The sequence below is a fragment of the Cheilinus undulatus genome, linkage group 7, assembly GCF_018320785.1.
Source record: "Cheilinus undulatus linkage group 7, ASM1832078v1, whole genome shotgun sequence".
NCBI lineage: Eukaryota > Metazoa > Chordata > Actinopteri > Labriformes > Labridae > Cheilinus > Cheilinus undulatus.
Window position 1 is genome coordinate 10,876,473 of NC_054871.1, and position 20,891 is coordinate 10,897,363.

At 39.8% G+C, this 20,891-nt stretch overlaps 1 protein-coding gene across 3 annotated transcripts in view; it reads right to left on the reverse strand.

Annotated features, from left to right (window-relative positions):
* Positions 1-20,891, reverse strand: part of lrp8 (low density lipoprotein receptor-related protein 8, apolipoprotein e receptor) — a 319,636-nt gene that overhangs the window by 42,200 nt on the left and 256,545 nt on the right. For all 3 annotated transcript variants that reach the window (XM_041791395.1, XM_041791394.1, XM_041791393.1), the window contains exons 10-13: positions 16,221-16,392; positions 5,352-5,576; positions 2,477-2,595; positions 253-392 (exon numbers count right to left, since the gene is read on the reverse strand). In XM_041791395.1, the coding sequence (XP_041647329.1) occupies positions 253-392; positions 2,477-2,595; positions 5,352-5,576; positions 16,221-16,392 (656 nt within the window). The remainder of the gene's footprint in view (positions 1-252; positions 393-2,476; positions 2,596-5,351; positions 5,577-16,220; positions 16,393-20,891) is intronic.

The following is a 20,891-nucleotide window of genomic DNA, read 5'->3' on the forward strand; positions in this document are numbered from 1 at the left end:
CATTATTGCTGTTTGGGCAAACTGCTTTACAATATATTCATTTATGCCTCATTTGTTTGTTCTTTCCTCCCTTATCCTTAATGCTAAAATTCACCATTGGAATTGATTGCTATTGCAAGTGTCCAATTTCTAAATTTGGGACGATAAAGTTTGGGTGCCTTTACCACAAATTGGTTATATTGAAATGCCTTTAAGGAAGAAAAAGCAATCTAAAACTGCCTCCAGGTATCTAAAATCTCAATGTTTCTTTACCTCAAAGACCGTGAGGGCAAAGGGGTGTGCCAGGTAGTGATGGGAGGACAGCAGCACTTTTCGGTTGTCACCGTTCAGATCCACACTGGACAGCAGGTGCAGCTTGGAGTCCACCCAGTAGAGACGCCTGTTTGACAAGTCTGAGAAGATGGAGGGACAAGAGAGAAAGAAAGAAAAGAAGAGGAAAAGAATGGAGAGAAAGAGGTCATTCAAGAGAAAGAGCCTGAGGTGAGAGGAATATGAATGTAATGGCCCAGTAGCTGCACCATCAATCTTCTCTGACATGACGTCTGAGGCCTTGCACCGAGAAAACACTGATGTAATTGTAATACTGCCGGTTGACTTCTTTGCTTGGGTAAATTTGTTCAACCTTGAGCAAATTCATTAGTCATACTGGAGTTTAAATTTTAAAAAATGACAGCAAAGTACATAATCCAAGCAGGACTTTGCTGTAACACTTTTCACACTAACAAGGACTGCAGGTAAGCACATCCTCTCTCACATATTGCAGTTTTCTAATCAGCAATGTATCCTATACTGTTTACAAAACAAAACACTGCAGCATGATAAAAAGCTATCTATATACTGTACATGGTCAAATTACAACACCCAATAGTATTTAAATGACTGTATTTGCTTTGAATCACTGCTTCAGAGTCACATCTCTGAATGAGTACGGGGAACTCTGGCTGATCACTTTTTTAAAAGGTTTATTTTTGGGCTTTCATGCTTTTATATAGATTTAAGAGTGGGTAATGTTGGGAACTGTTGGGATAGAGAGCGTGGGAAAAGAGCTGGAGGCAGCATTTGGACTGGGCTGGGCAAACAACAGTAGGGTGGATGAAAATAACCACTGGGCTACCAGTGCACATAAACATTAAACAAATCAATGATTTCATAGATGGGGACAGTTTATGCAAAGATCTGTTAAAAAGCTGTCAAATACATTTTCCCTTGCTCCAAAATGTCAGGCTACTCAGCCAACAATACTTGTAAAGAATATTTATATTTGCTTTTTGTAAATACTCTGGATGCCAATAAAATACATTAAAAACTGGATGAGTAACATGAAGAGAGAAGTGAATGACATGCACCAACAGCAGGAAGAGCTGGAGTTGAACCTGATATCTGGTCACCAAGGACTTTCACTTTCAAAGTGCACAGGATAGGATCCCTGCTTCTAACAAGCTAAAACTGTGCTTCAGCATTGGTTAAATAAAAAATGGTTGGCATTGAATGGTAGTGTTTTTAAAACTACACAATTATGTAAGAAATAAGACTTAGACATCCCATAAAAAGTAACAAGAAAGTCCAAAAAGTGCCACTAAACAGCAGGAGTAATTTCATCCCATGTCATCTTATTTAGTGGTCATTGCACCAAATTGACTTTAACTCTTTATTTCTCTGTACATAGATCTCTAGATGACATAAACACATGCTGATTCTGATTTAATGTTTGACTGAATACAACACAATACATCATATACAGGGGGTGTAAACTTCAAAAGTAACTGATTCACATCATCAGGATGATAAAAAGAGCAGAAAACGTGCACAGATTTATTTTCATTCACAACTACACCCCTCTTGCCTCAGAAAATCACCCACTCTGTTCGCCGCTGTGAATGAAATCAATGGCCGAGGGAAAATAATCCTCCCCGTCTTTCACGGCAGCATAGTGCAAGTCTGGCCAACAACTCTCTCATTCTCCTCGCTCTAAAAAATAATTTGTTTTCATACAGATGTAGTGACACCTCAATTCCCAGCGAGTGTGGCGACTGTTTCTCCTCAGGCAAGGGCAGCATAGAGAAATTGGCTGGTGGCACGGGGGGAGTTGAAAGGGACGGTGGGAGGTATCGACAGCACGGAGTGTCTGGCTTATTAATTCGGAGGGCTTGGTATTCGTAGGCTTGATTGATGAGAGGCAGACACAAACTGAGCTGTAACAATGAGAGCTACTCAGAAGTTGTAGAACCCTGAGTCTGTTTTCGTCTTCTCTCCTCTCTCACTGTTTGTTATTTTCCCTCTCTGGTGTCGTCTTTCTTTGTGTTCAATTTACTCAAACTATTTTTCCACCTCTCTCTTCAAAAGCAACACCAGCATTGTAAGTTTTTTTTATAACACTCCTTTTTGAATTGATTGATTTGCTGTCCTTATATCAACTTATGCTTTTCTGAGCCCCCTTCTATTCTTCATGGATTTCAGTTTCAGAGCTTCTTCTTACCCAGAGTGATTCCATTGGGCCACTCGATGTGTTCGGACACCAGGACTTGTCGGTCCACTCCATTCAACCCAGACTTCTCAATTTTGGCCTGGCCTCCCCAGTCTGACCAGTACATAAATCTGCAAAAAGATACATCAAGTTACCAGTTAAAATAATACACAGTCAAAGAACAGGCAACACTCTAAATATTAATAACACAAAAATAAAATACACCCTATGTTAATATTTTGCAGAGTGAAGACTGCCCAAAAGACAGTGAAATCAGACTCACCCTATTTTTTTAAGTTTAGCATACTGTATAATATAAAAAACACAAACTCTCCAAAAAATTGATGTTTAATTTTTTGTAAACAATATATGGTCATTTTAAAGAAGAAATTACAAATGCTGAAATTATGAAAAAAACAAAAAACAAAAACAAAAAACAAAACAAAACAAAACAAAAACAAACAAAAAAAAAAAACAGGGCCAGTCCTGTAGAGCTGTGGTTCTTGACCTTTTCAGCCCGTGACCTCCAAAATAAAGGTGCCAGAAGGTGGCTGAACACAGTCATGCACATTAAAGAACAGTCATGTGCAGACAAGGCTGCCCATGAGGGAGGAAATTTAGAGAGCTTTCTGGGGCCCAGCCAACCTAGAGGCCAGCAAAGCCTGGGTTAAGCAGTGGTATTTTATATTTAACCTGAATAATAACCACCTGTATCAAAGAAACAAATATCCTTTCAATTCATTTGTGTAGTAAGTAGCCCTCTTAAAAATGTAAATCCTGTTGTAAAAAACAGAATAAGAATACATTAAAAATACCAAAAATGGGTAAATAATGGCAAAACATGGTGGGAAAGGTGGTGAAATTGGATTTTAAAAGTAGCAGAAATAGGTTAGAGTGCCAAAAATTAGATAAAACTGGCAAAAAATAACAGAAAACGGCAAAAATGGGTTTAAGTGGCATAAAAGGGCATGTTAAGTGGTTAAAGGGGAATAAAAAGTGGCTGAAATGGCATTAAAGTTGCAGAAATATGGTGGAAATTTGGTTAAATGGGATATCTAATTGATATAAACTGGTGAAAAGGGGTTAGCTGAGGCAGAAATAAGCAGAAATGGCTTAAACTGGCAAAAATGGGCATATCAAATTGTGAAAAGCATAAAATGTGGTTAAGAGGGGTTAATATTGGCAATAATGGGTCAACAATAGGCAGAGAGTGGCAAGATTTATAAGGCATCTGGAGACCCCCTCTCAGTGTCTTGCGATCCCCAACGGGGTCCCAATCCCAACGTTCAGAACCCCTGCTGTAGAGTATGGTCCACTGTCCCCTATGTGTAAAATAAATTTAAATCAAATTCAAATGATCATATTTCCTGATTTACTTGGCCTATTGACATCAAACAAAAAAAGGAAAGAACATTTAAAAATCACACTTTCCATATAAAGTGATTGAAATGCAAACTGTAGCTTTGTTTTCATGCTAGGGTCAACACTCTAGATGTGTTGGAATATAGTTGCTGTGAACATGTGAAAACACGGAGATTTACATCTGACTATATTCTGGATTCAGACCATTAAAAAGTTTTCACCTCTTTCCTGGTTGGGTTTAATTTCGGCGGAGCAAATATGTGATGTCACCACATTCCTCCATTCAGAATGTAGCTTTCTATTTTTTAAATCTGAGAGGATTGTGTTTCTTGTGAGTGGGCGTGGCTTCAGCTTAATCAAAAGACACGCCCACACCATCCTGGAGCAGATTTTGCTCTCATTTTTCATGATTTTTAAGTTTAATTTTAAAGTCTTAGAGATGTTCTATCTGATTGAAATTTGACCTGGCGGCTCATAACACAGTGGCCTATCATATAACAAACCTAGATTAAAAAGATTATTATCACTTTATGCTCCAGTCAGGTGTCTTACAACGATGTATTGGGTGATCACCAATACAATATGAATCACCAATCATACAAAGAACCAGAAGGACAACCATCACTGTAGCCCTCCACTGGTCTGAAATCACATTTCAGTGCAAAACACATGAAAGCTTGCTTGGCTTTTATTTCAAGTTTTGTGTGAACTCCAAGCATTAGGCTGCAGGATGAAATAATTAAAGTAAGGGACGTCTGAATACTTTCTGAATCTCTGTATGTGTACTAGTCCAACTTGAAGAAATTTGATCCATTTTATGCCCCAGTTCTAGTCACATAAACACAAAATTTCAGCCTTTGAAATTTTGCTGAGTTATATTTTAGCGTGACTTGTATATTGCACTTTTTTCTCATCTTCAAGTTTTGGTGCTTTATAGATGGAGGATGTTTTTCATTGTTAAGTTATTTAAGCTAATGTTAAAAGAGAAAGCTTCTGAAAGAGTTGTAAAATGAATATCAGTTGAACGGCCTGTTTGTTTAAGCATTCTATTTTCAAACTCTTTAAAATTAAACATTTAAACTTCTGAGAAAGGCCTTGGAGACAGTTCAGAAAAACAGATATTGCTTAAAACAGCAGGTACCAGAAACTTGGCCCGTTTTCCTAAAATCTTTGTCTGTGTTTGGCCATGAAATCTGGGCTTCATCTCCATTCATTTTCTGTTCTTTGTAAAGCGGTGTTGAACAGTCCTCGGGGACAAAAAAAGGCAGATTAAGTGAAACAGGGACACACAGTTTCTCCACATAGTTGTTTAGCTGTGCAGCGTGATAAACAGTTTTGTTGTTGAGAAGTTAAAAAGTTTTAACACAATTTTTTGGACAAAACAATGTTGGCAGAGAGTGACAACAATGCCCACAAGCTGTCCTGCCACCCACTCCACTTCCTACTTCCTGCTTCCTCTCCTCTGTCACACTTTGTCCATCCGTCCAAACCTCTCCTTTCCACCCTCACACATCACCCCGCTCACCCTTGGTGTGGATCCACGGCGATGGCCCGCGGCTCGCTTAGCTCAGTGGCTATCAGCACTTTCCTCTTCCTGCCGTCTACCGTGGCCACGGAGATGCTTTTGTTGCCTGAGTCGGTCCAGTAGATGTTCTTGTGCACCCAGTCGACAGCCAGGCCCTCGGGAGAGTGGAGGGAGTCGATGAGAGTCACCTGCTCGGACGAGTCACTGGCCTTGTTGATGTAAGCACTAGTCAATAGAAGAAGCACAGAGAAGTGAAGGTCAGAGCTGCAGGAATCATGATGCACAACTTATTTTTAATCGCACAGAAACACAGGAAGAAAAAGACAAATTTATAAGATTTAAAGATGTCTCCTTTAATGTTTTGTACCAAATGATCAAATACTGGAGACTTATCACTGCCTTTGTGCTTCTAATTCAGACGGACAAGGTTTCTTTGAGATCTTCTTTGAGAACACAAACAGTGATTCTTTTCACCCCGATTTTCTGCAAACCTTGAAGTTAATTGTCACATTAAGTCAGAATGAGTAGACATGAACGCAGCAGGTGATAGTCTGACACTGAGATTAAGTGGGCATGTTGATGTCACTCATACCTAGCAGTCTAACCTTGCTCTTCAGATGCCATCTGTCTTATTGTATGGTTTTTGTCAGTATTACTGCAGAACCTGCCTTGCAGGGACAATCCTTACCAAAAAAGAAGAGTATTCTAATATTGACAATCTCCCTAAGAGAGGTGCATGTGTGAAGGCAAGTTCAAGAAAAAACAGGGCCTTGAATACACTGGAATAAATTGGAATATGTCAAGAGTTGAGTCAAAACAAGTGAGAAATGGAACCAATGTGGAACTGCAAAAACCTGCAGTGTCTATTTGAGACTCGCCGCTAAAGTTAAAATGGCCATTATTTCCAGCTGAAAAAAATGTTTACATCCTAATTCAAACTGTTCTTGTTTTAAGAAGAACAACAGTTATATATATGTGTGTGTGTATATATATATATATATATATATATATATATATATGTATATATATATATATATATATATATATATAATATTGGGTATTGCTAAATTGATTGTTGATCAGAAGGTTTAAGGCATGCCTCAGTTTATCTCGGACTGTTACTTGACTGAAAGAAAGTCAGTCTGAAATAGCCTTTTCAATATGATGACTGATTGAGCATCAGCATCCGTCACCATTAGCTGTGCTGACAAACATCAGCCATCATTTTCAGTTTTTGTTGGGTAACTCCACATCATCTACATCTCATTTCGATTACAGCATTCCTCAAGGGTCAATCTTAGGTGCACTATTGGCAATGTACATGCTTTTATTGGGTCAGTTTATTAGTAATCGGAACGTAGAATATCACTGCTATGCTGATGACACACAGATACATGTCCCACTACATTCCACTGAGAAAACAAGCTTCAACAACTTACCACCTGCCTTTCTTATATCTGCTGCTGAACTTCTCAGAAAGTAAAAAACAAACAAACAAACAAACAAACAAACAAAAAAACACATGACAACAAAACAGGAATTTTAATGTTTGCCTCTGGAAACCTTCAACCCCTTGCAAAATATGTTACACCTCGGAACCTAGGTATTATACTTGATTCAGAACTTTGCTTCGATCATCAGGTGAAGAAGGTTGCTCAAGCTTGTTTTTATCAGCTTGAATTACTATCTAAAGTTGGATCATTTTTACCTTTTAATGACTTACATAAGGTTGTAGATGCATTTATTTTATCTTGGTTGGATTTTGCAAAGCCCTAAGTTTAAATATTTCCCTTCAGTCACTTTCAGCACAATTTTCCAAACATAAAAACAAAATTCCAGAGTTAATTTGTGGCAGAGATATGTATGTTGGGCAACTAACAACATAATTAATGTTACTAAAATATGTTTTTAAATTACTGAGCCAAATTCAGAAAGTGTTTGGTACCCTGCTGTCCCTATACTTCAAAGTGGGGTAAGGACGTAAGGACATATATTTAAAGTCTGAATGACATTTATATATAATGGTATCAATATCAGTATTAACCTGAAGGAATGGGTAAATATTGGCATACTGGATATTAGGGAAAAGTCCATGTTGTGCATGCCAACAGGTGTTGCAGCAACTTACGACATTGTCTTTTGAAATCGTTATTTCAAATTATTTCAATAATGTCTTTAAACCTGAACTTGATTGCCTGACTCTTGTACAGGGGGCCTTTGTTGACTGGGCTAATCATACCACACCTCAAATGAACTGACTTTGTTACAGTAGACAAGTGCAGCACCTCTTTGTTTTCCTATTTGGTGTATTTATTAGCAAAGTTGTTAACTAGCAAAGATGTAAGCTAGCAGAGCTGTTAGCTATCGGAGCTGTGAGCTAACAGAGCTGTTAGCTATCAGAGCTAACTGAGCTGTTAGCTATCAGAGCTAACTGAGCTGTTAGCTATCAGAGCTGTAAGCTAACTGAGCTGTTAGCTATCAGAGCTAACTGAGCTGTTAGCTATCAGAGCTACAAGCTAACTGAGCTGTTAGCTATTAGAGCTACAAGCTAACTGAGCTGTTAGCTATCAGAGCTGTAAGTTAACTGAGCTGTTAGCTATCAGAGCTATAAGCTAACAGAGCTGTAGGCTATCAGAGCTAACTGAGCTGTTAGCTATCAGAGCTGTAAGCTAACAGAGCTGCAAGCTATCGAAGCTGTGAGCTATCAGAGCTGTAAGCTATCAGACCTGGAAGCTATTGAAGCTGTAAACTAGCAGAGCTGTAAGCTAGCAGAGCTGTAAGCTATCAGGCCTGTTAGCTACCAGAGCTGTTAAATATTAGACCTGTTAGCAAAGCCGTTAACTAGCAGAGCTGTAAGTTAGCAGAGCTGTTAGCTATTGGTGCTGTTAGTTAGCAGATCTGAGAGCTATCTCTCTGACTTACAGAGAACATATTTTACCCTTTTATGACAAGTTCATATTGTTCTCAGAGGTCCCCAAAACATGCCTGTGAAGTTTATTACTTAAAAAACAATCCAGTACTGGATTTTTGTATTTCTAAAACCCCCTCTGTTTCAGCCCTGCTCAGAATGAGCTGTTTCTGTGTCTGTGGCTTTAAATGGTAATTAGCTGTCTGACTCCGCCCCTGACCACACCACTCTCAGGAAACGGATGCAGCCCTCATGACATTAGGCCCCTGGTGAGGTCCATAGGTGTGAAATCTGAGAACGGCTTGTTTCAGCACACATTTTCTGAAAGGTGGATGAAGAGAGGGGGAGAGGAAATGGATTTTTCTGGTACTTGAGGGGATTGTGGACAGGCCAGGGACACATATTTGTGTTAGAAAAGCCTGAAAAAGTGATTTTTGCATAATATGTCTCCTTTAACATTATGAGTTTACAATTCCGGTCATTTTACTTTGCCTTAAATTCTTTTTGTTTTTACTTAAACACATCTTTTATTGTCACATTTTGTCGTGTTTTACAGGAAAAAAATGCATGTTAATTCTTCAGTAAACGTAAAGAAAAGGAACCTCATGTACTTCTAGAAGGACTTACATTTTCTAGCCAACTTTCTAGCTTTGTACTGCATGCTTTGCTACTACTTCCTTATTGGCTGTATTTTGGATAAGGGAGGGTTTAGACAGTACCTGCGATTAATTTAATATTTCTTGAATTTTATTAAAGTTCTTAAGGACACTGAGTGCTTGTAAATGAGGCACAGAGGTGAGACAAAACTTCAGTATCTTTATACCTTGAACATAAGAATAATCTCACTTTACTGGTGCCCTTTTCTTGTGAAGAAATCCTCTGTCTTCCACCTCTGCTGTATACCAATTCCACTCTGGGGAACAGGTGTTCTTTACTTTAGGTAATGGTATGTCTGGGGCACCCAAACCTGACACCTCAGTAACAACCCGGGGCCTCTCAGTAAACAGCTCCTCCCAAGGAGATTGAGTCTGTCTTTATTTATCAGGAGCCTAAAAACAACCTGTTTCTGTCTTTGGTTTTGTCACACCCTCTGTCTAACATCTCCTCAATCTTCCTTCAATTTATCTCTTGTTCTCCACTGTCTCTGTCCTCTCTGTCCCCAATGTTGGTGTGTTCCTTTCACCTCCACCATTAACATCTGCACATGATTGTCTTCTCTACATGAGAGCTGTAAAACAAGACAACCTTGTTAAAAAGTTGGGTAAGTACCAATTTGTATCCCGTCGGTACAAGTTGGCACAGGGTGCAAAGACAAGAGGTACAGATGGGAGGAGAAGCTTCGCTGAAGGAGTTGGCTGTAGAGGTGGACGGAGCAAATGTGGAGGTAGAGATGGATGAGTCAGACATGTGAAAGCAGACTGTGTTGTTAATTGGCTGTGAGAGTGTTAGCCACTGCAGACATCTTTGTCTATTTTAAGGGAGAGTCAGCCTGCTGCTGTCCTGTGAGAGATAATCGGAGGCTTTTCTCTCGTGTCACAAGGTTTGCATGTAACACCTGTCACTCACTTAGAGAGCCAATTAGGTAAAGGCAGTAGTGAAGGGGAAGAGGAGGAGGAAATCTCTCATGGATACAGTGCAACAGTCCTCTATTTAAGAACTATAAATAACAGATAAATCCTGGAAGAAAACATTGAGTTGATGCAGATTCACTCTAAAAGAGGGGTGTCAAACTTCCAGCCGGCGGACCACTTCTGGCCTGCCAGCAGGTGCCATACGGCCCGAGAGATGTTTAGGGAAAAAGATGGACATTAAAAAATAATAATAATAATTTTCAATATCTAAGTTAGGTGTCTGAAATACAAATTTTCAGGGCACCCAGATAGCCTAGCGGTCTAAGGCGACCCATGTATGCGGGCAGCCCAGGATCAAATCCGGCCCGTGGCCCTTTACTGCATGTCTCTCGCCACTCTCTCTCCTGTTTCTGACTCGATCCACTGTCCTCCTCTATGGAATAAAGGCACGAAAAGTCCAAATATAAATCTTTAAAAAGAAAAACAAATTTTCACTCATTTTTCATAATCTATCTTTAATCATAGCAAAGAAAGATCATAATATGATGCAATAAATGAGTTAAATATGGTATGTTGTACTCTCTTTGGAGCAGGGAGGAACATCATAAAAAGACCCATGGCAGAGTGCACAGCAGCTCACCTGCTTCATCACCTCAGCTTGGCAAACACGCTGTCCAAAATAGAGGCTGATGCAGACTGAATAATTTTTAAGACTGAAGGAGAGGGATTTATTTTGTCTTTTTATTTATTTATTTATTTATTTATTAAGATGAAGAACATAACCACCGTGCACAGCTGCACTTGGATCTCTCATAGAGTCCGGTCCTGTCTGCACCTCAGTTTTCCTGTTTCCTTCCTCAGGCTGTAACAAACATCAGAGGTTTTTGCATTGTGAAACCAAACATCTATCCCTATGGAGGATTGAAGCAGCTCTCAGGATAGCAAATGCTTTCCCTGCATAACTGTCCATCAGCCACAAACGCAGGCATCATATCTCGCTTCTGGTGAGTGACTCAGTTCAATCTCCAGCCTGATTTAATCCCTCATTATGATAAATGTGTGATGCCAAACTAATATCAACTCAATTTACTTACATACAATTTTTTTATGTCAACAAGAAACGCAATTATGGTCTTGATCAACACATATATATAGGATGTCTATATATATATATATATATATATATATATGTTGCTTAAAAAATAGCCTGGCCTGCAAAATGTCTCACTGGAGCAAATCAGGCCCCTGACTCTTAATGAGTTTGACACCCCTGGCTCTGTATATTCTATGAATTTTCTTTCTTTTTGGAAGGAAAATCAGAATCCACAGTCTAATTTGGGTACTATGTCTTTTTTAAATGATGATGACTTGTAAGCCTCTTACAGGCAGTGAATATTAGCAGTGCATTATACAATAATCGAATCCCATCTGATATAACATGCATAAAACATGAGGAATTCTCAAACACGTCTATGCCTCCAAAGATTATTAGATTACTTAAAATAACATCTTAAGTTTAAGCTTCAGGTTTTGTTCCGACACATAGCGAAAATCAGTATTTGTGCTGCAAAGAGGGCAGAGTAGAGTGAAGAATGAGACAGAGACAGATGAGTCCAGGCCCAGCAGCAGATTGCATCTTTAATTGGCTGAATCCTTGTTTGCAACAGACATCTCCATCACAGGAGGAAGTTAACAAGTCATCGACCCGGAGCTTGCTAATAACTAGGAATTAGCCCAGAAACCCATGGCATCACACTGAGGGACAATGAGGAGGAATCATTTTAGGATACACACTCAATAAAATACTCCTTATTGAGCATTGCACCCATTGTTGCAGCATTTGCTTAATGCTGTTTACTTTTAATGTTTTCACAAAGAAATAAGGTGTCTTAAAAGTTCTATTTGTTTTCAAAAACCTGCATAGTTGCATCGCTGTCACGCTGTCAGGATGATTTTATTTTCTGTCTACAAGGCTCTGATTTGTTTAGGCAATCACTAGCGTGCTGGAAAAGCTTTAAAAAAGTGTATGATCAGATCAGACATTTTAGTCAAAAAAAGGAGGGAAAATGTTTATTATAATTTCTTATGACTTAGTATTTTAACTTCAAAGAGGATTTTCAGGTCTTTCTGAAGCCCCTTGTGAAAGTCCAACAGCAGCAATGTATTTTCTATTTCCTGTTTAATAAAACATTGAGTAAGCTGCTTTCAAAATTAACGTGATGTTTTCGAGACAAGTGACATCCTGATATTGTCTACTGTATGTCAGACACATCCTCACAACTTGAAAACACTCATTTTGTTGTATGTGTGTGTGTGTATGGTGGAGCGGCAGAAATAAGGGAGGAGACTGAGTCATCTATGATGATGATGACTGTTTCTGGGTTAATGTCACTACAGCATGTCTAAAGACTTATCCTAAAAAAAACACTTCAGCTAAAAACAATACAGGTTCTTTGCAGATGACGTCACGCTACTTTTGTGTCCAAAAAGTCGTGAGATATTCAGGCAAAAAATGAAAATAAAAGAAAATACAATTCAGAGAGCCAAAAAACCCCAAAAGTGGACGACTGGGGTCACACAATGCTCATGTGTGGTCCGTGTCGACAAAGTGGTCCGGTTTGGTTCAGGACAGTTTGACACAGATTAATGTGGATTAAAGAATGGCAAAGGATGAGAATTTTGAGTAGCAAAAAAATATAATGTAAAACTTCTTTTCTAGACTTCTTTTTGTTTTAATATTGATTATAATGACTTACAGCTCACAAGAATCAAACATCCATTACCTCAAAATCTTGGAATTTTGTGGAAAAGTCTAATTTGCAAACGTTTCTCAAGCCTCTGCTCTCTCACTCTGGTTCAGTGCACACAACTGCAATCATGGGGAAGACTGCTGACTCCACAGATGTCCACAGGACAATCACTGGCACCCTCCACAAAGAGGGGAAACCACAGAAGGACACTCCTGAAAGGGCAGGCTGTTCTCAGAGGCTGTATCAAAGCATATTCATGGAAAGCTGACTAGAAGGGAAGTCTGGCAAGAAACGAGTCCAGGAAATGGGTTTAAAGTATTATGTTCTTCGTGTCAAGCCACTCCTGAACCACAGACAACATTAAAATTGTCTCACTTGGGCTAAGAATGAAGAGAACTGGACCACTGCTCAGTGGTCTAAAGTCCTGTTTTCAGATGAAAATAAATTTTGATTTCAAGGTCATAGAGTCTAAGGATCTGACAGGCACAGAATCCAAGGTGCTTGAAGTCCAGTGTTTTCAGTTGCCACAGTCAGTTGCCATGTCATCTGCTGCTGTTCGTCCATTGTGCTTAATTAAGTCCAGAGTCAACACTGTCAGCGGTCTACCAGGAGATTTTAGAGCACCTTATGTTTCCATCTGCTGAGAAGCTTTATAGAGATACTGATTTCCGTTTCCAGCAGGACTAGGCACCTGCCCACAGTGAAGCCAAAACCAGAAACTGGTTTGCTGATCATGGTATCACTGTGCTTGATTGACCAGCCAACTGGCCTGACCTGAACCCTGTAGAGAATCTCTGGAGTTCTGTCCAGAGGAAGATGAGAGACACCAGACTCAACAATACAGACGAACTGAAGGTCACTATAAGCAAGTCAGAGAGTGTCAGTGTCTACTGCTGAAACAGTTTAAAGTCAAACGTACAAGCTAACTTGTTGCAGGCAATTAAAAGTGTCCGTGTCTATTTGTTTATGGCTGCTTCTGCAGTGGAGTTCATCACAGCCGATGAGTTAATTTGTCCTTTCTCTGTCACAAGCCCTTGAGCGTCTCTGAGGTGTGTGGGAGTTTGTCTATGTGTGCACGCAGATGAGTAATGGTGGCGATTACTGAGGCAGTGAAATTAAGAGTGAGCATATGGTTCAGCTGAGATGATAGAAGGCCCCTCCCACTTCCTGCCTGCCGTCAGGGTGACACACACACATATACACAGGCAGGTGTAAGTTCTATACCTGCAGCTTTCATAACTGTGTGTGCTCCTTCTGTGTGAAGGACAAACAGCTCCACCTTTAGCTGTCAAACGGACCCTCCAGGTGTGACTGACATGCAAACACACACACATAAACGCACAAACTTCACCTCCTAAGTGTGTCAGTCTCACCACCAGACGGTGTGACAGGTTGAAGACAACAGGGTGGATGGATAGAGGAGAAACAGGAGAACAGTTTATCACTACTCCTAATGCTCGGATTCAGTTCAGAGTAAAGTTATCTCTATAGGAGCTTAAATCCAGAGCTGCTCCCTACGAGGAATTTGTCAGTCACTTTTCAGTAAGAAGCTTTCACTGGTTGGGCTTTTTTCAGTTCTTTTCCACATCAAAATCCTGCATCTTGTGAGTCTGAGTCTTGTCATTTAAGCTGCAGATGAATCTTCACTGTTGTTTTGAAAGCACTAACTGTCACGACAAAAAAATCCAGTCAACATCTGTTTGAGTGTTTCTGTCATTATTATATAACAGGATAAGGGATTTCAGTCCACTGATGTTTGGAAAAGCAAACATTCTCAGCTAAAGTGAGTGGCAGCTCAGCTAGCAGCTCTTAAAATCCTTGATGGGAGCCCCTGAAAGACTTTGATTATAGACCTGAAACTGTTTCAACTAGTCCTTCTTTCAGGACCACTATATAGGAATTTGTCTGAGCCTATCCCAACTGCAATTGGGTGAGAGATGGGGTACACCCTGGTCTGGTTGGCAGTCAATTGCAGGGCTGACATACAGAGACAAACAACCAGGCACTGTAACGGGCAATTTAGGGTCACCAATTTTGGTTGGGGGGGGGGGACTGTTTTGACAAAAAGTCAGAACAACAGTAACAAAAAGTTATAACAAAAGTCTTTTGATAAGAAAAGCATGCAAAAGCCTTTTTTAGGGTTTTATCAGTGAAACAATAAACATCTATGTTGATTTTTAGTGGCAGTGTGTAACTTTTTCCTCTCTCTTGGGTCCTGGGGGGGCTCCACTTAGGTACATGTAGGGGGGGCTCAAAGGAAAATGGCTGGGAAACGCTGTCCTAAAGGACTGTGTAAAGAGTTATTTTAGCCCAAATGCTGAATTTTGAAATCTGATATTTGTAATGTATTGGGTCTCTTGTAAATAAAACACCTTCACTCATGTAGACAAAATGTGTTTTGCTGCTGGAAATAGGTTAACCAAAGTGTCTGTCACTCTATTTTCACCAAAATGAAGCTGCGTCATCTTCATCCCTGCTTCTCAGTATTTGTTCCAGGCCTCTGCAACATTCAAATGCTTCACCATTATCTGAGATCAACAGGTCCAATTCTCTCTTCTCGCTCTGGTCTCTTGCCTTATAACTCCTTCAAAAACTGTGATGGGGAGGGCCTTAGGGATTCCAGAGTGTCCGTTGGTTGGCAAAAGAAGGATTTGACCAATTATGTATTCATATATTGACAGACAGAGGTTAATCCAATGACGCAAAGAGGGAGGTGGTCACATGTGCCCACTGTTCTCTTCATGGCCCTGAAACTCCATCTATGAATCATGTGAGGGTCGATATGAAAGATGAGATTCCAGTGTTCACAGAAGTGTTTGAACCAAATTTCTTGCGATGTAAAATGACAAAGAAGTTAAAAGGCACATATTTTACCCCTTTAAGACAAGTTTATGTTGCTCTTAGAGGTCCCCAAAAACATGCCTGTGACATTTGTTGCTGAAAAACACTCCAGTATTGGATGTTTGCATGTGTTTCAGCCCTGCTCAGCACAAGCTGTTTCTGTGTCTGTAGCTTTAAATATTAATGAGCTGTCTGACTCCACCCCTGACTCCACCCCTCTCGAGAAATGAATGCAGCTTAATGAGGGGGATCAGGAGAGGAGGGCGGAACTTTCTTCCAAGCAGGGAGTGCCAACCGAACCTGGGGGCGGGGCTAAATCCCCACATGACATCATGAGGGGAAAAACTGAGCAAACATTTTCTGAAAGCTGGAGAAAGAGAGAGGGAGAGGGAATGGATTTGTCTGATTCTTGGGGAGATAGTGGACAGGCCAGGGGTACATATTTTTGTTACAAAAGCCTGATAAAGTGTATTTTGCATAATATGTGATCTTTAACAAAAACATAATGACCTCAGAGGGTTAAGACAATATTTTGAATTTGGAAGCTGCCACAGATAAGTTACCAAATGGCTGAAGTCATTTAGGCTTTATTTAATCTTTTCCCACCCAGTGGATAGAACAGTGGATAGATTTTGTTGCTAAAGCTAACACCTTACAACACTTAAAGGAAATCTTCAGTCGTTTTTTTTCCAAAACAAAGAATTTTAACATTAAGGTTGGACATTCTAATTTTATTCCAATGCTTTGATAAATATCAAATCAGTCATATGGAGTAAAAATTCTCTTTGTGAGTTTTTACCTGTATATCTTGCGATGGAACAGATCACACCAGAACATCTTATTGGTGGACACGTCGACGTCCAGCGCCACAGCGTTCTTCAGCGTGGGAACCACCTGAGTATACTCGCTCTTCAGCAGGTCTATGCGTCTGATCTCATGACGGTTGGTGAACATCAGGTACGGACTCTTTCCTGAAGGAGACAGACAGTCATGTCATAACAGTGCATGTCTTAGTAAATCCCTGTCTGACATTATTTACTAGCTGACATCAACTGACTGGAAAAACAAGCCTCAAAGCTCAGGGAGAGTGGAGACCTTTGCCTTCCATTAAAACTACCACTGTAAGACCAGGACACATTTATCACCCTCACATTACCCAGCTAGACATGGGCCATTTGTTATACAGTCAATCATAACTGTGCTAATGTCTATGTGGCAGGAAATATATGCTGACCTTCGGAGTAAAACCTCACCTGCAACGATAAGACAAACATTTGAAAAGTGTACTTCTTTGTCTGCAGAAACCGACATGTACAATCAGTTGTGGGTGCTGCAGAGTTTTCTTTTATTCCCCAGAGGGAACATAATGTAAGATAACTGAGGTTGTGTTCTGCGTTTGTACTATTTAGGTCCTTAAAGCATGCATTTTTGATGATGTGGGCATAAATAAAATATCCGAATAGACCATTTAAAAGAAAATACATTCCGTGCACAAACACACTGAACTTCTCTGCACAGCATAATGTTTACCATTTAATTATTCACACAATTCACTCTGCAAAAATGCATAATGTGAGGTGGTCCAGACTGAAAGTGGAAAAGGACGGATGCGTTTGAAGAGTGTTATCTCTCCAAGTGTGTATACTGCTGCAAAGATGTGCAGGTGGATAAAGCTGCACAGACAAACAGACCTGACACTCTGTTCTATTTTTAGAGCTGCAACACGTCTAAAAGTGTGTTTCTGGGTTCTCGTCCTCAGGTGTGTACTCTCTGTTCTGTTAGCTGGCACATCAGTTACCTGCGGCACAAGCTGAAGGTGAGCATGACTCCGGCATTTGAATAATTCCCATGCAGAGGACAAGGTCAACTTCATCTTTAGTGCAGGAGACAGAAGAGACAGCCAAGTACTTCTCCCTCTTATATACCTGATTTTGCACACAAAAACCTTTGAAATCTACGCCTTAATAATTCCTCAAACTGCTCTCCTATACTTTCCTTTTAATGTGGCTGTTTTCTGACATTTCCATCTCTTTGTCTTTTGCTTTCACACACACATCTAGCTCACTTTCTTGCCTCTCCCCTTCATCCTCTCATTTCGCTTCTATCTGTCATGTTACTCACTCCTTTGCTCTGTCCAGTGGAGCAGAAATGCCTCGTAAAGAGACAAAACTTTGGGAAGTCAGACACAAAAAAAGCACACAAACTCGAGCATCTACACAGAACCAACCATGCCTCACTCCCTTCATTCAGTCCTGGTTTAATACGGCCTACTGCACAGGGAGAAAATATTACATTTCTACTACTGTTTGGATCCAATCATTTTCCTCTGACTACAAGGTTTGTAACCATCAATTTCACCTGCTGAGAGAGAGAGGGGGAGAGTGAACAGAGACAGAAAAAGGAATGAAGAAAGAGGGAGACAGGTGCAAGCAAATGTGATGGATGCAGGTTGGGCTGGGCGATAAAACAATCTTGATAAGGGATGGTGATGAAATTTATTCTGGTTGCGATGAAATTTGGACATCAAAACTGGAAAGAGATATATCACACTCTATCAGACAGCAGAAATAACCACAACAGCCTGTTGGTGGCAGTTATCCGTGTGTAAGAAAGGTGCACACACCTAAATGTCTGCTGTAAAGCTATGTAAGAAGGTCTGCTGTCAAAAATAAAACTCACAAAATTGGAAATCGTTGCCAAAAATGTTTGCATAATTGATTCTGTTTTAAAAAGGGGGCAAAATATGAAAAACCCATTTTTGTAGAAGTTATGCAAAGCTAAAGGGTTGGCCAGATTACACTTCTGTCATCAGGTGGATCGGTTAGAAAACAGCCAGACTAACAGCATCATTTTAGGAGAACGAAGCAGTGGCTATGGGTGTGGTTTAGTTGTACTCCAAGCTCATAAATAATGGTGACCGGTAAAGGGGTTAGCGTGAACTAAAAACATTTCTTCATCTAAAGAAAAGCAAAGACCTGCACACAAAGCTTTCATAGTGGAAAAATGTTGCTTTTCTAACAGCTGACTTTGGTAAGAGGCTGGCTAGAACTGGCTTGATTTACTGGCTCCATTGACAGTGAACAATCGTAACAGCTGCCTGTTGATCTGCCTGTTTGGCAGTACACACCTACTACATCATATGTTATGTCGCTCTGATTGGTCTGTTATGGATGTGACAGGCAGAACGTTAATCCAATCACCCTCAAAAATTTCATTTCCTTTTATCAAAGGTTCTGCCCCTCTCAGAAACACCATCTATGGGGTGTTGCTTGAATGAATGTGAAATATAATCAGTATCATGGATATGTGAAACAGTCTATCTGACAGTTCAGGCTACTTTTTACATTTTTATTTTGCACATATACAGTATGTGGTATGAGTGTTTAGACCAAAAACTCCACACAAAGTTGCCTTTTCTATATGTAAAAGTGTAAAATAGATTTAAAGATTTTACTCTGTTAAAAAGCTTCACATTGACACAGAAAACATGGCGGGATACTAAAGGCAAACAGAACAAAAGGGCTATTTAAAAACGTGACGAATGCTGTAATAGAATTCTCCTCCTTCTGCATCAGCACACCGCTGCATTCAGGTCTTCCACTGATCAGAGCAGTCCAGTGGATCTTCTTCAGACAGTTGTCTCAGAACCTCTGTCCCTCTTTTTTTAACTTCTGACACACTCAAAACGTGTTCCATTGAACCCAAATTTGATCTCAGAAAAAGGAAAAGTCACACAGTACTAGATCAGGTGAAAAGGGAGCATGAACAAGCAATGTGATTTGATTTTGGAACACTGCTTTACTGAGAGCAAAATGGTAGTCTTGAAACCCTTTTTCCACAATTGTGGTCTCTGCAGATTTCTTGCAGTTTTTCTAGAACCTGTTTGCAACAATGTTCATTCACCGTTGACCATCCTGGAACCCACTTCTCCAAAACAACACCATTAATGTCAAAGAAAACAACCAACATGGTCTTGAATTTGGACTTGCTTTGTCATGCTTTCTTCATCCTTGGTGACGATGGTGTTTTGTCTCAGGATCGTATCCAAGTTTCATCACATTCCTTCAGAAAAAAATGGGCTTCCTTTTATTGGATTGCATTTTCCCTTTTGATCAGGAATCAGAAGTTTTGAGCCATCTTTGGCACACACTTTTGTCATGTTCAAATTTTCCTGCAAAACTTGCCAAACTGTCTCTTTTATCTGTTGAGACCATTCCTGCTGTCATTCTTAAACTGAGTCATTAATCATTTTGAACAATTTGTTCAATTTGTTGAATGTTTTCAGAAGTTTTTGATGTGCATGGATGCCCAGAACGCTCATCGTCTCGGACATCATCTCTGCCTTCACTCAGTCTTTTGTGCCATTCAAACACACGCGAATGTGACATGCAGTGTTCCCCATACACCTCAGTTAATGTATGAAAAGATTCAGATGCTGTTTGGTTCAATTTCACCAAAAAATCTAAGTATATGCATTGCTCAACTTTTAAGCTAATCATTTTCCAGTGCCTTATCACAATGTGGTCACTTTAATCAGTAGCTAGCAGAGAACTAAAGACGCCACTTATTGGCAGCAGCTGTGTGTAAATGCCCAACCTCTATTATACAGTATAACACTCAGTGTGACTGGGAACCACATGGTTTTATCCTGATAAGCAGTCTCATTATTAAATAGCCATACCTCGTATAGAAGAGAGAGGTGTTAGATGTTGAAATACCAGTATGTTTAAGTACATGCCAAATGACATCAGTGATGCTAGCGACTAGCCTTCATATAAAATGACAGTTGTGTTATTTCCTGTAGTAGCAGGGTTAGCAATGTTGGAATCATATAGAAACACATACAGCTTGACTGCTATATTTCCTCAGCAACCTTTCATTTGAATTTAAAGTGACATAACAAAACCATGCATTCTAGAAAAGGCTATTGAGAAATGATTTATACAAGGTCAAAAACCTCCTCTGGTGCTTGATTTACATTTCATTTTGACCTAAGTACAGCACAGATGTTTCATTTGGACCACAGGGGACTGTGTTAAAAGGTGGAAAGAGGGCAAAGTCAACTTTCAAGCTGCTGTGAGCAACTTTAAGGTTGAGCCGATTTCCATGTACCACATAAAGAATTGCCCTTCTGATCTTTAATGCATTTTGTGCATCTTTACTTGACGTTTAAAAGCCAAACATGTGTGATATATCACTGGGTTGTAAGTTCATGACCTCTACTTTAAGTTTAATCAGCAGGTTTCTTCAAGGTTTCCTTCTTTGTGAGGATACTCCTCATCCCGGCAACATTATCAGATCAGATATTACGGCAAATATTGATTATGATGAAAGAAATATTGCCATCACATCTATTGCTGTATTAGTAGACAGAGTCATTAGGTGATAAGCCCAAGCCTGAGAGGAAGAGGTTGTTATAAAGGGGAAAGAAAGAGTAAAAAGACAGCAGAAATAGTAACAAAGGGTGAGA